Here is a 19127-nt window from a genome sequence, read left to right on the forward strand (position 1 = left end):
GCAAGCGTGCACTTTCTGAGATCTCGATCTCGCCTCCTTAATTTTTTTTGCCGAAAAAACAGTGCTAATTATATTACTTCGAGAACAAGATACAAGAGGTCAGCTTATAGCTGACGGCTGCGTTCACAAATCGGACGCAGCCCTAAAAGGTAGCAAAATAAACCATCCTCTCACGGAGGGATAAGACGAGTATGACTGAACAGCCATCGGGGTGGTGAGTAATGCCACCGAAGGCCCTGCGTAGTCTGCGCGAAGAAGAGGCCCTGTGTGTCCCAAGCCCGGAGGAAGCGTCTCCGCTTCTCCTGACCGGCCCGGGAGTCTCCTTGAATCTGGTCCCACTGGCCTCTGAGAGTATGAATAATGTCACTCCAAATCTCCGCCATGATCTGGGCAGTAGGTAAGGAGGTGCCACCTAGGATCTGCGCGCAGCGCGAGGTCCAGATGTGCCACCCTGTGATGCTGCTAATAATCTCCCAGACTGGCTGCCTCTCCCGGAGTCCTGTATCAGCCTCTGCTAGGTGCTGTGGGATGCCCTCGAGCGGTCCCCACGTCCCCTGTGTAATAAGGAAAGTGGGGTCCCGCTGGCATGCCTCGAATAGGTGATGAAGACCAGGTGCGGTGCTGCACCAACAGAACGCGCCCCAAGTGATCAATCCTAGCTCTGGCGCTGCGCGAGTAAGAATCCCAAAAGTCCACCTCCACACTTCCTGGGCGCGCGTGCAGCTCCACAGGCAGTGTTTTGGTGTCTCCTCATCCGCATGGCAAATCTGGCAGCAACCGTCCTGGCCTATCTGCCTCAACCAGCTCCCCACTGGAAGACCTTTGTGGGCAAGAAGCCACAGGAAGTATGAGATCTTCCGCGGCCGCCAGCTCTCCCACAAGGCCTTCCAGAATGCCTGCAAAAAGAACCTGGAAATACCCTGTGCGTACCAGCTGGGTCGCTGGGTGGGGGGGCGGCACTGCATCCTCCCGAGAACTCGCCTGCCCAGAGTCGTACTGTAGGCGAAGGAGGAGGTCGGCCCCTGTCCTGTCACAATCTCTGGCCACCACCACTCTCCAGGGTCCCACTCAAGCTCTGACAAGGCCCGCCCCTCCCAGAGCCAAAGGCGCCAAAGCTGCACCTGGTCCTGCTCGATGCTAGGGTCGGTACACCAGACCTTCCCCAAGAGGCCTACGATCCAAACCCTCTGCCACGGGAGTAGGGGGTCGATGAGCACACCCTCTCTCCTGAGTCGGCCATCCCCAGAGACCGCGAAGAAGGAGATAGAAGAGTCATCCAAGCGTCCTGCGATCACCAGTGGAATGCCGCGGGGGGTGAACTGTCCCAGCCAGCGGGTGTCACCAGGCATGAGAATCTGATGCTCAGGTGGAACCAACCAAGCAGCTGGGATCGCACCGTCGATCTCCGTACGTCTCGCCTGGGCTCCACGTGCACCTCCAGCTGCGTCTGCAAGATCAGTCATCTCCAGATGTCTGTATGTATCCCTCCAGACACGGAGGGATCGGGCTGGCCCCCTCATCCAGCCGTCCCACCTGATATGTGATCTCTCCCCCAACTGAAGACCCTCGGCATCTCTGACCTGACCGTTCCAGATAAGCGGCTGTCGATCGATCTCCTCCTGACAGCTGGGAGGGGACTGAATGAGACTGAGACGGAGCCGCCTCCAAACCATGAGGAGGCTACGAACAAGTGGGGAGCGGGGCTGAGTGAGCGGGGCGGAAGTGAAGATCCACCTGAGGGACGGTAGCCACTCTCCACCTCGGCGTTGGACACAAGAGCCGACTCCCTGCTGAAGTAACATCTTCCACGTCTGTCCCCCTGGGGTCAAGCCACGAATGATAAGCTTGCCTAACAAGGCCTGACTCTGAAGCTCTGGATCAATGACCCCCAGACCACCCTCAGCCTGCGGAAGAATGACTGTCTGCCAAGCAACCCTGGCTCTGGTATCTCTATGCCCATTCTCCCCAGACCAAAGGAAGTTCCGAACCAACCTCCTGAGCTGTGCCACGCTGGATCTCGAGAAGCACCAGCAGGAAGCCACATACCAAGCCGTGGCTAGAAGGACCTGGTTAACTACCAAGGCACGACCTGCAAGGGAAAGCTTAGCAGTGCTCCAGAAAGCCAGCTTCCGTCGGATGGAATCTAGCACCGGGAGAAACTGCTGAGCTGGCGTGATGTCTAGGCCAACCTGGAAGCCAAGGTATCTAGCTGTCTGTCCACGTGGAATCCATCTGAAGCCCAGAAATCGCCCCCACTGAGAACACGCCCCCGGGTCTGTGAGAAAACCAACTGATTTGTTCCAGTTGATTTTCGCACCAGCGGCCGAGCAGAAAACCTCCAGGGCCATCCGCACCCTCTCTAGCATCCTCTCATCGTCCTGGACATAGAGGGCTGTATCATCTGCGTACTCCGAGTCCAGAAGTTCCGTGTCCTCCCGGAGTGGAAGGCGAACACCCCTGAGCCCTGTGGACCTCGCCCGAAGGTAGTAAGTCATGGCCTCGGCGAAGAATAGAAACAGGTAAGGAGCCAGGGGACAGCCCTGACGTACTGATCTCTCCAAGCTAAAGCGCTCACCCATCCTGCCTCCAATGATGACTCTGCTAGACGCTGTCCTGTACAAAGCTGAGATACCCTGAATCCAACCTGCCGGGAAACCTAGCCGCTCCAGAGTCCCCTCCAAAAAGGACCAGTCCACGCGATCGTAGGCCTTCTTGAAGTCGAGAAGTAAAATGGCAAGGTGTGATCCGCTGTACTGAGCCCACTCCGCCGCCTCTGAAAAGGTGAAGACATTATCCAGGATGCTGCGATCCTGGACAAAGCCTGTCTGAGTGTCATGGACGATGTCTGGAAGTAGAGGCCGAACTCTGGCACTGATCATCTTGGCGAGGATTTTGTAGGCAGTGGTAAGGAGAGTGATCGGACGCCACTGGCGGATCTCCTGTCTATCTCCTCCCTTCGGGATGAGGCAAATCAGTCCTGAGGAAAGGCTCTCTGGCATCTGACCGCTGCTGAAGATCCCCTGCAGAGCTGCAAGGAGGGGCTGATGGATCTGGTCCCAAAAGGAGGTGAAAAATGCTCGGGATAGCCCATCCTCACCTGGGCATTTCTGTCCGTCGATAGCCATCAAGGCCTCCAACATCTCATCCGAGGTGAACGGCGCCAACAACGTTGCCTGCATGCTAGGCTGGACCAGGGATGGAATGTGCCTCCACACCTCCTCACGGGCACGACTAGCACGAGGGGCAAGCGGCTCCTGCTGGAAGAGGGTCCTGTAGAAGTCAGTGGCCAACCCCAGGACCTCCCCCGGATCCGTAACGATGTGACCATCCGCTGTCCTGAGACTCCGAAGCTGATCACCTGCAGCTCTCTGGCCGTGCGTCCTGAAGAACTCCCTGCACATCCGGTCACCCTTCCGGGCCCAGAAGGAGAGAGAGGCGTGATAGGAGAACTCGGAGCGACGCTGGAAGGTCTCCTCCAAGAGGGCTCTGGCTCGAAGGGCCTGGATCCGAAGCTTCTCCGAGCCCGGGGAAGACTGCTGAAGTCGCTGAATGGAGGCGAGGTCCCTCCGAAGAGCTTTCTCTCTGCCCCACCAATCCTGTCGAACCTGTAGGGCTGCGAGCTCGCAGATCTGGCTGGACTCCTGCAGAGCCTGCGCGACCGAGTCTACCAGATCCAAGCCCTCCCCCCAGTCTCTGTCCCAAAGACTGCAAATGCTGCTGCGCACGTCCGCCCTCGAGAAGATGGAGTCGGGAATCCTGCATGATCGGGGGGGGGGGAGTCTGGGCTGCCGAATCTAATGATAGGAGCACAGGCGCATGGTCGGAGAGTGTCGTCCCTGGAACTATACCCGCCTGGCCGCCTCTGCTGATGGCCCAATCACTGACATAAAATCTATCAAGCCTCTCCAGGAGTCTGCCTCCCTCCCTGCGGAAGCCCCAAGAGAAGTCCAGGCTCCCGTGCCAACGCCGGAAGGACGGGTCTCTCCAACTGTCCCTCCCTCCTGTCGCGAAGATGAAAGAGTCCCAAGCTGACTGCTCTGCCTGAGCCATACCTGTGAACTCCGGATCTCTACCCTGCTGGTCCTCCAAGGTCTCCAGGTTGTTGAAGTCTCCTCCAACAATCCAGGAATCCATGTCTGGAAGAATCCCTGTAAGTGTCCTCCAGAAGGTGGCTCTGCATCGGAGGTCTGTGGGAGCATCAATGTTGAGGATTCCTATTTTGGATCCCTCCAAATTCAGGCCTACCCAAAGGGCTCGGCCTGGGATCAACGTGCCGTGACCGAAAACTACCTGGGCTAACTGCTCGCACACGGAGGTACAGACACCCGCGCTCCTCCCCTGTGCGCCGATCGAAGGCTCCCAGTAAGTGTAGGAGCGTCCAGGGAGAACCTTCCCGCAGCTACGGGAATGAGCCGCAGAAAGCTTGTGCTCCTAGAGCAACAATACATCCAATCGACCAATCACTGCAGGCTGAAGTTCCTGTCGCAAAATGAGCTTCCTGGGACCACGGGTGCCCGAAGAGTGAAACCCGTTCACATTCCAGGATACGAGGTGTAGGCTCATGGAGAGGGATGGGGGGCTGCGAACAGCTGTCTGCTCGCGGTCGAAGTGGAAGAAGAATCAGACGTATCGGAATGGAGGCGCTGCCGCTTATGAGAAGGTTTGGAGGGGGAGACGGGGTCGTCCTGCCCGTTCTTCAACACCTTCAGCAATGGCGAGAGGCCTCTGGTGCCATGAGCAAATGCTTTCTCGAGCCAGCTCGAGATCTCTGAAGTGGTCATCCCGTAGAAGGTTCGGAGTTTCTGTTGGGACCAGGCTCTGACATCCTGGGGAAGAGGCCATGACAGGGGGGTCTGAGGATCACAATCAGTCGGAAACGTTTGGCAGCGCAACGCCACCGCAAGCGCACATCGCCCCCGGACCACTGAGTCTCGAGGAGCTGCCCACCGGACGGGCCTATCCAGGAGCAAATCTGGGCGTGTGTCTGCTCTCTGAGAGCCTCCCACACCGAGTCATCTGTCCAGGTCTCGGTGCCATCGCTGAGGAACGTGAAGGCGAAGCTAGGGCCATCCCTGGGAGCCAAGGCAGCAATCTTCCCATCCGCCCCTTTGCGGAGCAGGAAGATACTAATGTCGAGACAAGCCGGGAAGGTCCCAAGGTCGGCCACATCCAGGTAGTCCCAGGGGCCGGATCTGTAAAAGTCTCGAGGAAGCTCTCTCTCCTGGAGCTGAGACCTAGCTGAGTCTGCCACTGAGGGGCTAGCGGGAAGGGAAGCCTGCTCCACTGGTGGTATAGACTCCGGGTGTCCTGCCATCGGGGGGGGAGGGGGAGGAGGCTGCGGGATAGGCGACTCGGGCTCCACGGAGGCGACTGGCGGAGAAAGTGGAGGAGGTGGAGCGGGGGCTGCACTCGGCTAGAGAGCCGACGGTGCAGCTAACTCTGTAGGAGAGGCGAGGGGGACAGGGGGGGAGGGGGATGGGGATGGGGATGCATCTGGAACTGGGGCTGAGGGGGAGGGGGAGGAGACTGAGGAAGAGGAGGCGGGGGCTGAAACTGCGGGTCGGGCGAAGGGGGGGGAAACTGGGGAGAAGGCGGGGGGGTGGGAGAGAGGAGGATCTGAGGCTGTGGAGGGTGGGCTGCCGTCGAAGAAGAAGCTCTCCCAGGTCCCTGGGGCATCTGCCTGTCAGGTCTCTGGAGTGCTGCTGCAGGAAGGGTAACCTCTGCCTCCTTGCCTTTATCCGAAATCTTCTTATTCTTTCCTCTTTTCCTTCGAACCTCGGTCCAACCGCCCACTACCTCTGGCCCAGGCTCCGACTGCCTCGACTCCTCCTGACGTGGCTGTCCGGGGGGGGGGAGGTGGGGGCGGAGGGGGCGGGGGCGGGGAGGGTCGAGACGAGCTGGCGAAACGTGGACAAGCAGCCGCCAAGTGCCCAAAGCCGTGGCACCGCAGGCACTGACTTGGCTGTCCGGTGACTATCATGCTCTGGGTGATGCTGCCGGTACCTGTCACAATCTCGATCACTGCAGGGAGAGTCGCAGGATCCGCCACAGCCACACGGACTCGGGGAGCTCCTGCCGTGGTCACCGCGTCGGCAAAGGTGTCGTGCATAACCCAGCCAAAATGGGAGCCCAAGTCCCTGACAATCGGCCGCAGCTCAGTAGCAAGCCTTGGAAAAACTAGTGTCACTGGGTGGCGAGGTATACGGAACCGAACATCGAAATCCGCTGCGCTGAAACCACGGTACCACGGGACTATCATGATGATCTTCCCATCCACCGATGTGGGGGAACCGGCGATCAGATTGCTCGCAGCTTTCTCACTGGAGAGTTTGAGCCAGAAGATGCCCCTTCCCATAAGGGCCACCTCCTCAATATGGCCATCCTCTAGCAGGAGAGTGGACTGGAGCCAGTCCCTGATGGTAGACCTGGAGGGGGAGTGTCCAATAACTCTACCGTAAACAGAGGTACGAGCAAAGTCAATGGCTACCTCCTGAACGCGGGATGATTGTTGCTCTGTCAGGATAACGCGGTAGGCATCTGGAGAGGGAGGGTCCGACTGGGCCTCCGGATCCGGACTGGGGGCCGCCATACCGCCAAGACTAACTGCAAGCTTCCGATGAGGCAAAACAGGCTGCCACCCAAGAAGGGGATGAAGCGGGAGGTGGAGCCTGGGGGTGAGGCGGGCGAGGCGAAGTGAGGGGGCGGGGGGGTCGAAGCGGAGGGCGGGGTGAAGGTTGCAGGGTGCGGGGAGTACGGAAGGGCGCGGGAGGGCGGGGGGGGCGAGGTTGTAATGGCGGGGGTGGAGGGGTGAAGCGGGGGGCGGGGGGAGCGGAATGAGACGGGGGCGGGTGAAGCGGGGGGGTGAAAGAGCAGCGAGGGGGCGGGATGGAGCGGGGTGGATGGCGAGGGAGCAGCGAGGGGCGGGTTGGAGCGGAGGCGAGGCGAGGGCGAGGCGGGCTGGAGAGAAGGGGCGAGGCGAGGGCAAGGCGGGTTGGAGCGGAGGGGGCGGGTTGGAGCGGCAGCGAGGGGCGGGTTGGAGCGGCGGCGAGGGGCGGGCTGGAGCGGGGGCGAGGGGCGGGTTGGAGTGGCGGCGAGGGGGCGGGTTGGAGCGAGGGGGCGGAATGGAGCGGAGGCAAGGGGGCGGGTTGGAGCGAGGGGGCGGAATGGAGCGGAAGTGAGGCGAGGGGCAGCGAGGTGGCCGGCGGGGGGAGGGAGAGGGGACGGGGGTCGAGGGCGGAGGGGAGGGGTGGAGGTGGTCGCGGCGAGGGGGGAGCTAGGGGGAGGTAGGGGCTAACGGCGAGGGGGGGAGGGGAAGCTCGCAGGAGCGCAGATTCTCGCCTCCTTAATGACTACCTGTAGGGTGAAGATATAATCAAGAGTGGAGTGTTGTCTCTTGAAGCTAGCGTGTCCCCTTTCAAAAGTCTAAGAAGCAAGCGTAGACTTTGTGAGATCTTGATCTCCCCTCCTTAATGACAGTAGGGGGAAGATATAATCAAGAGTGGAGTGTTGTCTCCTGAAGCTAGCGTATCCCACTGCTCTCTATTAGTTAGTGTACCTCTGAGAAGGAGCTGATCTCTCGCTCTAGTACCGACCCGTAGATCTTGGCCAGTATGTGACCAATCATGAGAGTGCGATAGTTACCAGTATCCATGAGATCTATTGCTTTGTGTATCGGCACAATGGTGGTGGTACTCCAAGCAGGGGGGAAGCCATGACACACATCATGATTGAACATTTGTGCTAAGATCGGGGCCAAGACCTCCTCTCCATGTGTGAAGCGCTCCATCCGTAGCTCCTCATGATCCCAGGCTCTCTGGTTATGGAGTCGGCGCAATGCAGCCCTCACATTTTGTGCTGGGCCATGTAGGTACGGTGAGTGTGTGAGCAAATACAAGAGTCGAGGCTGATAGGCAGTCACGTCAACTAGACTCAAGAAAATGAAAATACAAGGTACATAAGGATAGACCCTAGGACTAAGTGTCCTAGGTGTTGCATAAGACTAAATGTCCTATGTGGCATAAAAGGCACTAAAACACTAAAGTGCCTATAACTCTGCCTACAAGGCACATACCAGGGCCCATAGGGCATCACTACGACCGGGAGAAGATGACCTACAAACCCCCCTCCATAGTATGGGCTGAAGTATTCTGGAAACGTCTCAGAATACCTGGTATTTTCTGGTCATGGTGGCACATGTTGATCCAAAAGGATATAGCCACCTATGAATGTACAAGGTATGCCAGATTATGTAACAAAGGGAACCAAGTGTAAAGCTTGTCGGAAGACTTTGAATTTGGGACGAGGAAGTGCCTTTGTCAACATATCTGCTATGTTGTCCTCTGTGGGAAGGTAGGATAACTCTATGTCTCCTGCTGACAACCGCTCTTGAACATAATGATAGTGAACTTCAATGTGCTTGGTACGCGCATGGAACACTGGATTACGCGCAATGGCCAAAGCACTCTGGCTGTCAGTGTAGACCATAGTGGAGGATGTCTCGCGAATACCAAGATCTGTAAGTAAGTGTCGAAGCCAGACACACTCTACTGTAGCAGTGAAGGCTGCCTTATCATCGAGCTTATGTCTCAGCTGAGATGGTACATGAACATATGCAAGAGACCCAAAAACTCTCATGTGTGAAAGTGAAGGCCTCCTGCCTTTCCATGCTTTATAAGGTGTAACACTCCTCTATGCCCTTGTAGGTGATCTATTCAGCACATAGTTGGCACACATCACTGCATTAAGCCAAAATTTATTGGGCAAGGACTTGGCCTTAAGCATGCATCTGGCCATCTCCATAGTGGACGTGTTCTTCCTTTCAGGAACAGGATTATGCTGAGGAGTGTAAGGAGTAGTTTAACAATGCCCCGTGAAGACAAAAATGCATCAAACTCCTTTGACATATACTCTCGCCCCCTATCTTTGTTGAGGGTGACAAGCTTGCATCCTGATTCATTCTCAACCATATTCAGCCACCTCTGAAAGCATGAGAACACTTCACATTTGGCTTTTAAAGCATATACCCAGCAATATCTTGTGAAGTAATCAATTAGAGTCATGAAATATTTGTACCCCCCAATGGCATTTGTCCTCATTGGGCCACAGATGTCACTGTGCACTAGCTGCAATTTCCTTTGTGAGAGTTTTGGACAATTCTTTTGAAAAGGAAACCGATGCATCCAACCCAAAAGACAACCCTCACATACATGTTTAGAAACTGTGTGCGTTTGAGATACATCATTTGCCATGTCTTGTGAATGTAACTTGAGCTCTTGGCAAGAGCTCTATAATTAATATGACCCATTCTCTCATGCCAAAGATGAGTTTCAGCAAACTGTGAATCTGAAATAGCAAATGCTTCAATAGAGAGTGCAGCTGAGTGATCATCAAGGTGATAAAGCCCCTTTCTCAAAGTGCTAGTGAGAACTATGGCATTGTCATCACGAAGATCATATACTAGGCATCTGTATCCATCAAAAATCACTCTGAAACCTGAAGTGGCAATTGCTGAAATTGAAATGAAGTTGACTTGAATTCCGGGCACAAAAAGAACATTAGTGAGAGTGACAGGATGGCTTGAAATGGATGTGAGCTGCACATCTCCAATTCCTTTTACAGCATAGGAGGCATTATTAGCACATGTGACAGCCCCTGCTCGAGATGCATTAGCTAAGGAATGAAACAACTGTCTACAAGATGTGACGTGCTTGGAAGCACCACTATCAAAATACTAAGACTGAGCATCATTAGCAGTAAAGAGTGCATCAACTTGGGAGGGATCAAAGGAGCAATGGACAGCCCATGCCCAATCATCCTGGAGAGCATGTGCATGTGAGGCATCTGCTGGCTTGTGGGATTTAATTGCATGTGAGGCATTAACTGTCAATCCTGCTTTCTTTTTCTCCGAAGCAATGCGCTTCCTGCATTCTGAAATTTCATGCCCGTGCTTGTGACAATAGTTGCATCTTTTCTTCTTTGACTTATCTGCTGTATTTTTAGGTGCAGTGGAGGATTTGCCACTGTTAGGCGCATATTTAGGCTTGCCCATAGGCTTGGAAGCCTTGCCTTTTCCTGTCTGCTGTGAAGCAAATGCATGATCAGGAATAATAGCTTGTCTATCAGCACGACTTTGCTCTTCTTGCAAAAGCAAGGTGACTAGCTGATGAAAAGAGTAGTGGTCCGGATTACCCATGGCTACTAATCGAAGGGTTATAGCAAGCCCTTGATATGTATCTGGCAGTCCATTCAATGTGGTATTGACAAGCTGAGAATTTGGCACCACCTCATCAATATTGGCAAGTTGTTCCATGAGGTCCTTGACCTTTGTCAGGATGTGTGGAATAATGATTCTCTTGCATGATAAAGCAATACAAGAATGTGCATTTGCATCTCTTGCATCCCATCTTGTTTGTTCCCGAGTTGGAGCAGCAGCAACAAGGGTGCTAGAGGATAAAGATCTGGAGGAGTATCCTCTGCAGAGGGACCAGCAGTAGGGGCAGCCATTGTAGCATTGGCTGGCCTCAGATCAACCCCAGAAACAATATTCCAAAAATTTTGCGCAAAAAGTAGTGCTAGTTATATTTACTTGAAAGCGAGAGTACAAGAAGGCCTGAAGGCCAGCGGGCTGTAATCACAAAACGGATTCAGCCCGAGAAGTCAAAATGCTAAATACAAGCCTCTTAGGGCATAATCATCGGAGAGTGGACAAACAGCCACGGTGGAGGGGCGTAATGCCACTGAAGACTCTGAGTGGAGTGCTGGAAGAATAACTCCTGGTGGTCCTAGTCGCGAAGGAAACGTCGTCTCTTTTCCTTCCCTGCCCGGGACTCTCCCTGAATCTGATCCCACTGACCCTTGAGCGTGTGAATGATCGTGCTCCAGATATCTGCTAGGGTATGGGTAGTAGAAGTAGTCTGAGCTCCTACAGTCTGCGCGCATCTGGAAGTCCAGATATGCCAGCCTGCGTTGCTCCCTATGATCTCCCAAACTAGGTGCCGAGGCATCGCTCCTGCATCTGTCTCTGTCAGATGCATGGGAAGCTGTCCATGTATGCCTAAGTGGCTTGCGTGATGAAAAAGACGGGATCCTGTCTAGAGAACTCATAGGCCAAGTGATGTCCCGGCTCAGTGCTGCACCAACAAACGGCTCCCCAAGTGATCGGTCCTAGCTCGGGTGTAGCCCTAGCTAAGATCCCCATGATTCCCTTCCAAACCGTCTGCGCATGCGAGCAGCTCCAAAGGCAATGCTTCAGGGACGACTCCTCCTGAAAACACATCTGGCACTGCCCCTCCTGCCCCATCTGTCTCAGCCAGCTGCCAACTGGAAGCCCCTTGTGTGCCACCATCCAAAGGAAGTAGGAGATCTTCCTCGGACGCCAGCTAGCCCAAAGAGTCTTCCAGAAAGTGCGAAGAAAGACCAAGGATATCCCCTGGGCATACCACCTATGTGCCTGTGTGGGTAGCCCATGCTGGAGAGCCCCAAGAGCGCGTGGGTGCACTGTAAGAAAAGAAGGGGATAGGGTTCTCTGAGGTCTCCGATGGTGGCCAACGCCACTCCCCTGGGTCCCACTCCACCTCTGACAAGGAACGGCCCTCCCATATCCAAAGTCTCCAATCCTGGTCCTGCATAATCAGGGGGTCTATATGCCAGGTCTTCCCTTGCAGCCCTACAATGCGAAGGCGCTGCCAGGGAAGCTGGGGGTCGATCACGGCCTCTCTGCTCTGTAGGCGACTGTCATCAGTGATGGAGAAGAAGTGTACCGAAGAGTCAACAATATTCCAAAAATGCCTTGCAGCAAGAATATGTTTCATAAGATAAGACCACATCGGATAGTTGGTGCCATCCAACTTATTATCTTCACGAAGAATGCCAAATAGATCATGATTGTTCCCAGCCATTGCTAATGGGATTCCCTGAAAAGAAAAGACCGGAAAACACAAAAGCCTCAAGGCTATCACTGCAAAGAGCTGCGTGTCCAAAGAAATGACAGCAAATGTCTGCGAGTGAATGTGCTGCAAATTTCCAGCCCAAATCAAAGGGGAAATGTTAATTTGGCAGAAGCCCGAAATTTAATGAGGGCAAAGAGGCCAAAAAGAGGGCAAATACAGAAAAGCCCCAAATTTTGCTGAGATTTTGCAAATGTGACCCAATGTCGTGCAAATGTGACTCAATGTCCTGCAATCTTACCCAATGTCCTGCAATGTAAACAAGAAATTGCAAACCAAATCCCAAAGCTCCAATGTCTTGCAAGAAATTGCAACTAAAGGAAGTGAAAGAAACTAAAAGTCCCAAATTTGCCAATGTCCTGCAAAAGCCCCAAAATTGCAAATGTCTGTAGATGACTGCAGTGAAACCCAAAAAAGGTTATAGCAAGCAGGAACCAAGAATCTGGTTCACAGCCAATGCCTTAACAGGTACGGAAGCTGTAGGTAGATTCGCACGTGCGAAACTGTACGGAACACCTGGAGCAAGAACAAGCTTTACGGTTAGCTGTTCTGCCGGTACATGTGTATGGAAAGCAGGTACAAGATGTTGACGGTTGATCTGCAGGTATACCTGTACGGAAGATCGTACGACGCAGGTCACCTGTACGGAATATGTACGGCGCAGGTACCTTGTACGGAGAAGTTCTTGTGCAGGTACAGTTGTATGGTGTAGGTACCTTGTACGGTGCATGTACAGCAGGTATGGACCAGGTGCGACGGGCAGAGCAGTTGTAGGTGTTGTTGTATGGCAGGACGTGTGATTTGTATGGGCGTCCATATAGTTGTACGGACTGTACGGATGGAGGCGCAAATCGAGCTGGGAGCAAGGAGCAATGCAAGTCCGGGGACAAGGGAACAGGTCATAGGAGCTCTAATACCACTGCAGGTACGGTGAGTGTGTGAGCAAGTACAAGAGTCGAGGCTGATAGGCCGTCCCGTCAACTAGACTGAAGAAAATGAAAATACAAGGTACATAATGATAGACCCTAGGACTAATTGTCCTAGGTGTCACATCGGACTAAATGTCCTATGTGGCATAAAAGGCACTAAAACACTAAAGTGCCTATAACTATGCCTACAAGGCACATACCAGGGCCCATAGGGCATCACTACGAGCGGGAGAAGATGACCTACAGGCCAGGTGCCTGAGCCGGCGGGACGTCATAGAGGGATGCCGCGTAGGTGTGCCACACATCTTGATCTGTGATGGGTATAGGTGGCTTTCCTCCAATAGGAGTCCCCACGCAAAAGTGGGATCACCTCCATGGAAAGATCGGATCACCTTGTCTATCCTATGTGAGAGGGACGTCTACCTCGTCTGTCATGTCAGATGTCGTAAAATCTGATGTGTCTCAGATCTCGTCAAGTGTCCCAGGGCTTGCTGCCGTATGAGGTGGCATCTCATCGCCCGGCATTCGTCAAAACAAGGGTTCTATGGCATCTTCCCAGCTGAGCAATGAGGTGTGGATCTGGTCCTAGGAAATGATCTGATTGCAGCATCATGCATCCTTGTGTTTGAGGCAAGAGCAAGATTTGGATCTCTCAGGGGAGTTGCTAGCCCACTTGATAGGGAATCATGTATACTGCATCAAGGGCATGAACGAAATGTCTTCAGACCTTGGCGGAGGCAGGTTGATGACGTGCCATGGTTGGCAATGTGGTCAAGATACTAAATGACAGGTACGAGTAGTTGGCACCAAGAGAGGGGGGGAGGGACTATGAAGTCCTGCACCCATGTCATAAAAGTCGGGAGCCCATCAGGTAGTCTACGGTACTATCCCGTCCATGTGGGAAACATAAAAATGGCCATTGCTGAAGACCATTATATATGATCAGGTTTTGTATCTCTCCCATCTCTACCATACACTTGCACATGTGGTGCATCCTCCGAGTGTCTTACTATCCAATGCTCCACTGGATCCATCAACGAACTCTGAGGGGGTCTGCCTCAAAATCAAGTAGCTCCATTTGTCTGTTCCCCATGCGTGCATTGAAGTCACCAAGCAGAAGCACCTCTCCCTGTCTGGAAAACTCTACAATGTCCTCATATATCATCTCATATGGCCTATGACCCTTTGTGGTGACCGCATGCGCATAAGATGATGTGTCTAGGGAAAATAGCATACTGCAGTAAAGAGTGGTGGCGTCTCAGGTGGCTGGAATTGCACCCACATGTGCCGTGCATGCTCCTCCTTCCACATCATGCTCCTCCTTCCACATCTCACAGATCTAAACAGGACAGCCTTAGATTCAATCTAAACAGGACAGCTACCCCTCCGGAGCTCTCTCCTCATCTCGTGTTCAAAGGCTGATCTAATTCCCATGTATATCCCGTGCCTGTCATGCGTCTCTCATACGTCTCGGTGTAGAATATCATCTCTCTATCAGTATAGGTCTCTAAGAAGCCCCCTGGGTCTGACCATATAGTGCCATTGCTATTCCATACCGCCATCTTCAAGACATGTTGATGGCCTGTTCACCGTCATGAGCTGTCTCCTCCTATTTCCTCTCATCTTTCTTTTCTTTCTCGGATTATAACTTTGCCATCTCTATAGAGAGCCCATCCTTCTTCTCTGGCTGCCATGAACTGTATCATACCCTCTTTTCGATGTTCCTACTGCAAGAGTGTAAGATCATCATCGAGGTATGTCCTGGTCCCCTTCAAAGTGGCTCTCATACTCATGGAAGTAGATCTGTCTGTGGCAGTCCTAATTTAATTATCAGTGGCCTCGTGGGTGCATCATCCTTTCCTACTGGCCACACAGCCTCGATTTTGAGGTTGACCCCCATCTTGGTCATGTGTGCCTTTGCATCTGCCATCAGAGTGTCCCCCATTGCCAGGCCTCTTACCAGCACGTTAAGGGGTTTGATGCTCCATCTTTTCTCCTCTTCCAAAGCACATCCGAGATGAAGGTTTTCTTTGTGGCTGATGCACCTTTCCTGACCACTTCTTTCAATTCTAGGAATTTCTCTTTCCCCTCTGTTATTTGCTGCGTGAACTGTGCTTGTTTACCCTGCATGTTCACTTGAATAGCAGCCATCTCCTTCCTGAAAGTTTCATTTATAGATTTGAGCTCTTCCAATGCTTTATTTGTTTCTCTCTCTTGTGCCTGGAGGCATTTGACCTGCTCTTTAATAGTGTTGAGCTCTACATTCAAAGGTGGCTGGAACTCCCCTTCTTTGCGCTGCATGCATGACTTCAGTGCTGCATTCTCTGCTTTTCTTTCTAACCCTTTGATAAGTGAGGCATAGTAGCTGGTTTTTTCCTCAGTAATTCTAGTAGTATCTTCCTGCATTTGTTTTAATTGAGTTTTCCACTGTTTTTGCATCTCCTCTTTTAGCTTGTTCAAATCCCTCTGCATATGATTCCTTAGTTTGCATAGTCTCATCCCCCTTGCTTTCCCCAATCTTTTTCTTTAGTGGCTCAATCTTTGCATCCTGCATTTTAAGAATGTCCTTAGTGGCAGATATACAAGCTTTGGCATTTGTGTCGTCAACCTTATGTATGTTGGCCCCAATAACACTACTTTTGTTGTTTCTCCCCTCTTGTTTTCTTGTCAGGTGAGCTGTCCATCTTCAAACCTCTAATCCAAGATTTGTTTTGTCACTGCTGTGTATCAGATAGCTCTGTTGAATCTGAATTTGATTGCATAGTACTCACATTTTGCAATGCTCCAAGGGGGTCCCTTGCCAAACTTTCTCCTTTGCTCTTTGCAAGTGCGGATTCCCTTGGGGCCAGGGCAATGTGACTCCCAATGGAGCCCAAAATGAAGGGCAATGTAGGTCTTCTCCTCGGGGCAGGGCTGGGAGCGAATGTCATGTCACTGTGTCTAGTCTAGCTTTGTCTCCTGCGTCACCTTCATCTCCTGCAGTCTGATCCGATGAAGCCCTCATAAGATATCTGTAGACAACGATCCCTACAAAAACTGAGCTTCATAGGGAGATTGCTAGGGGATGACCAGGTCCTGTATGTGTGTAGTGTATGATAAAACAATCTTACGGATTTATGTTACCATCAAATAGCAAAATTGGGGGCCCACTATCCCTCTCTCACAGGAAAGTCCTACATCCCTCCAATACTAAATTGGGAAGTCCTACAGACCTCCGATTTACTAAATTTGGGATGAGTCTTTGTACTTGATTGCCAAATTCCTAAAATTTTCTAGGTTTGCATGGTTATTTTTTGACCTACACTAGCTTGTCTCAAGGACCATGACTTTTACACTGTCATCATCATTTCCTAACATAGCAAAATTCCCATTCGTTGTTATGCAAGCTGATTCTCTTCCCTTGCATTGAGCACCATATCCATGTGAAGTCTTCAGGCTATGCCACTAGTTTATTCCTTTTGAATTGTCCTCTCTACGATATCCAATTCAATAACATTGTTGCTTTCCAAGACTGCAAAGCACTAATAGGTTGAGGTCTTGCAAAGCATTGATAGGTTGAGCTCTCAAGCTACACAAGAGATGCAAAGTTATGTGGTCTCCAAAAAAATAACCTCCAACATATGCAAGAGCATGCAAAAGAATGAGAGAATTAATGCCACAAAAGATTTGCATACTTCTTATTCTCCATGCATCTGAGCACCAAGCTACATGGAGGCATTGGAGGGGCCTTTTCAGGCCAAGATGTATTATACGGAAGGATTTTCTCTCTTGACAAGAAAGTCTCAAGTACATGGCAAGATATTAGGAAGCTTTGTGAGCTAAGTTGCATGGGGTATGACAAGCGTGCATGAAGCCCTTTCAAGCTTTGGCTTTCAAGTGTCGATTATACAAGCGCTTCCCTAGGCTTGAGGGTGGGTAAAGTATTGGCTGAAAACATTTTCATTTATGTAAGATTTGTGTTTTTAGCTTTTGCAAGCTTTGGCTTTCAAGTGTCTATTACATAAGAAGTGATTCCCTAGGCTTGATGGTAGAGCGTTGGTTAAAAAATGCTTGCATTTATGTAAGATCTGTGTATGTCTTTGCATTTGAGAATCAACTATTTGGGGTAATCGTTCATAAAAAGCATTTGGGATTAAAGAACTATAGTTAAATGGGTTTGATATCCTTTGTCTTTTGTGGTGCTTGAGAGCTTTTTTTGTAGTATTGTAATCGTCAACATAGCTTGACATAGGGAGCTTATGTAGCAAAGAAGTTTGTGGGGAGCTTGTGTAGCAAAGGAGTACTTCTTAGATCCTTGTTGATAGCAAGACAATTGAAAGAGTAAAGTAAGAGTGTGACAAACTTGAGAAAAATTGGAGAGAGAGAGAGAGAGAGAGAGAGATGAATCCATATGTTGTCAAACTTTCTAAATTTACTTTGGTGATAGCAAGACAATAGAAAGAGCAAAGTGACAGTGTGACAAACTTGAGAAAAAGTGTGTGCGTGTGTGTGTGAGAGAGAGAGGGGGAGAGAGAGAGAGAGAGAGAGAGATTTCAGCTTGCTTATATCAATATTCTCATAGTGTCATAGACCCATATGTCTTCCCAAGACTTTAATGAAATTGAGAGACATGAATCCAGATGTTGTCAAACTTTCTAAATCTACTTTAGCATGCAGGTTGGTGTTAATGTCTGCAACATTCGATTGTGTCCGTTATAGAGATTACTTCAAGGATCTTGATAGAGGGGAAAGGGTTGAAATCATGCCTATTTCAAATTCGTCTGCAACATGGCAGTCTATTCCGTTTCAGAATAAAGTGTACTATCTTGAAGATGTAAGCTCTGGCTTTGGTGTGTAGAGTATGGGACGGGGAAAATTTTCTTTTTGATGAAGGTTATTGTCTTTTAAGTTTACTCAACTTTGATGTCAAAGACCCGTGTAGTGGAAAGAGACAAAAAACACATGATTTATAGGGTCTTATTTTGCTTTGACAGGTAATGGACTTTTTGGGCAGAAAGAAAGTAGCTCTAACAGATTCATACTTCTCTCTTGGACCTTGCGAGAAAGCAAATGATATTGGGGGGAAAGATCAAAGGATGATAACTGACTTGGTCATTTACCTTCATAAGAATGAAGAAGATTTGAATAAAAGCATGCTTATTTTTCTTCCAACTTATAAGGCACTTGAGCAACAATGGTCACTTCTCAAGGATACAGGGTTGGATTTAAAGATTTATGTTTTGCATAGTAGCATTGATATGGACCATAGTATACAGGCTATGGAGGTCTCTCACTCTATCAGAAAGGTGAGGATACTCAACTCTAATTGACTGATGTGAGCAGCTAATTTTGTTGTCTCTATGTCGTATGACATTTGAATTAAACATAAAAGTTACAACTCTCGCTGTGTGTGTGTGTGTGTAGTGTAGCTCTAGTCTTTTGGATCTTTTTGTCTTGCTGTGTGTCCAGTTGCTCTTGTTAACATCTATTATCAGCCTTCCCTTGTGTACGTAGCCTCCCGTAGCTTCCGTACGTAGCCTCCCGTACCTTTTGTACGTAGTCTCCCATAGCTCTCCCGTTGTACCTTCCCATACAGCCTCTCCAGTACTGTCCCTTCCGTACAGCCTCCCGTATCTTCCGTATCTCTCCCGTACACCCTCTCTCATGTACAACATCCGTACATTTTGTTTTGTTTGTTTTGTACCATACCACCCGTACAGCCTCTCCCCTACCCTCCGTACAGTTGTACTTCCCGTACAGCCGTACCTTTACCCGACAACACCTCTCCATCCTCAATATCTCCCGTTCGTACCTAGTCTAGTTCTAGTCCTCCCCAACCCCGAGTTGGGCTAAATCCCCAACCCAACCCGAGGGTTAGGTTAAGCCAGGGGGTTCATCATAGGACTCGGTACTCTACAGTTGCAGCCATTAGGACTCGGTACTCTACAGTTGCAGCCATGACACCCTCTCCATACGCACGGAATTACCAACAAGAAGGCTCAAAATGGCCCATCCTCGGGCAACAGGATCAGATCGTTTATCTGTAGTAGGCAGTGAGAGAGCTATGATTGGAGCTGGTAGAAGTAAAGGCCTGGCTTCACATCTTGCAAGGGCCTGGTAAGCAGGCAGTAATTGATGAGGCTGTAAAATCTTGTAAGGATTCCCCCCCTACCCTGCAGCTAGTCTCTATAGTCAAAGATCTTGTTCACACTGAAGTACAAACTGCTAGGAAGGAAGTGTTTGTGGAAGTGGACAACAAAGCAAGTAAGTCTGA

The 19127-nt window shown here is 51.1% G+C and overlaps 1 protein-coding gene across 1 annotated transcript in view; it reads left to right on the forward strand.

The window, feature by feature from the left end:
- LOC147889172 (zinc finger (CCCH type) helicase family protein) overlaps positions 1-19127 on the forward strand; it is a 174901-nt gene that overhangs the window by 100227 nt on the left and 55547 nt on the right. The window contains 2 exon segments of the mRNA XM_087391904.1: positions 17531-17687; positions 17848-18159. Of these exon segments, the coding sequence (XP_087248030.1) occupies positions 17531-17687; positions 17848-18159 (469 nt within the window).

Source organism: Dipteris shenzhenensis, chromosome 20, assembly GCF_047967505.1.
Source record: "Dipteris shenzhenensis isolate YYH24624 ecotype China chromosome 20, Dip_SZ_1.0, whole genome shotgun sequence".
NCBI lineage: Eukaryota > Viridiplantae > Streptophyta > Polypodiopsida > Gleicheniales > Dipteridaceae > Dipteris > Dipteris shenzhenensis.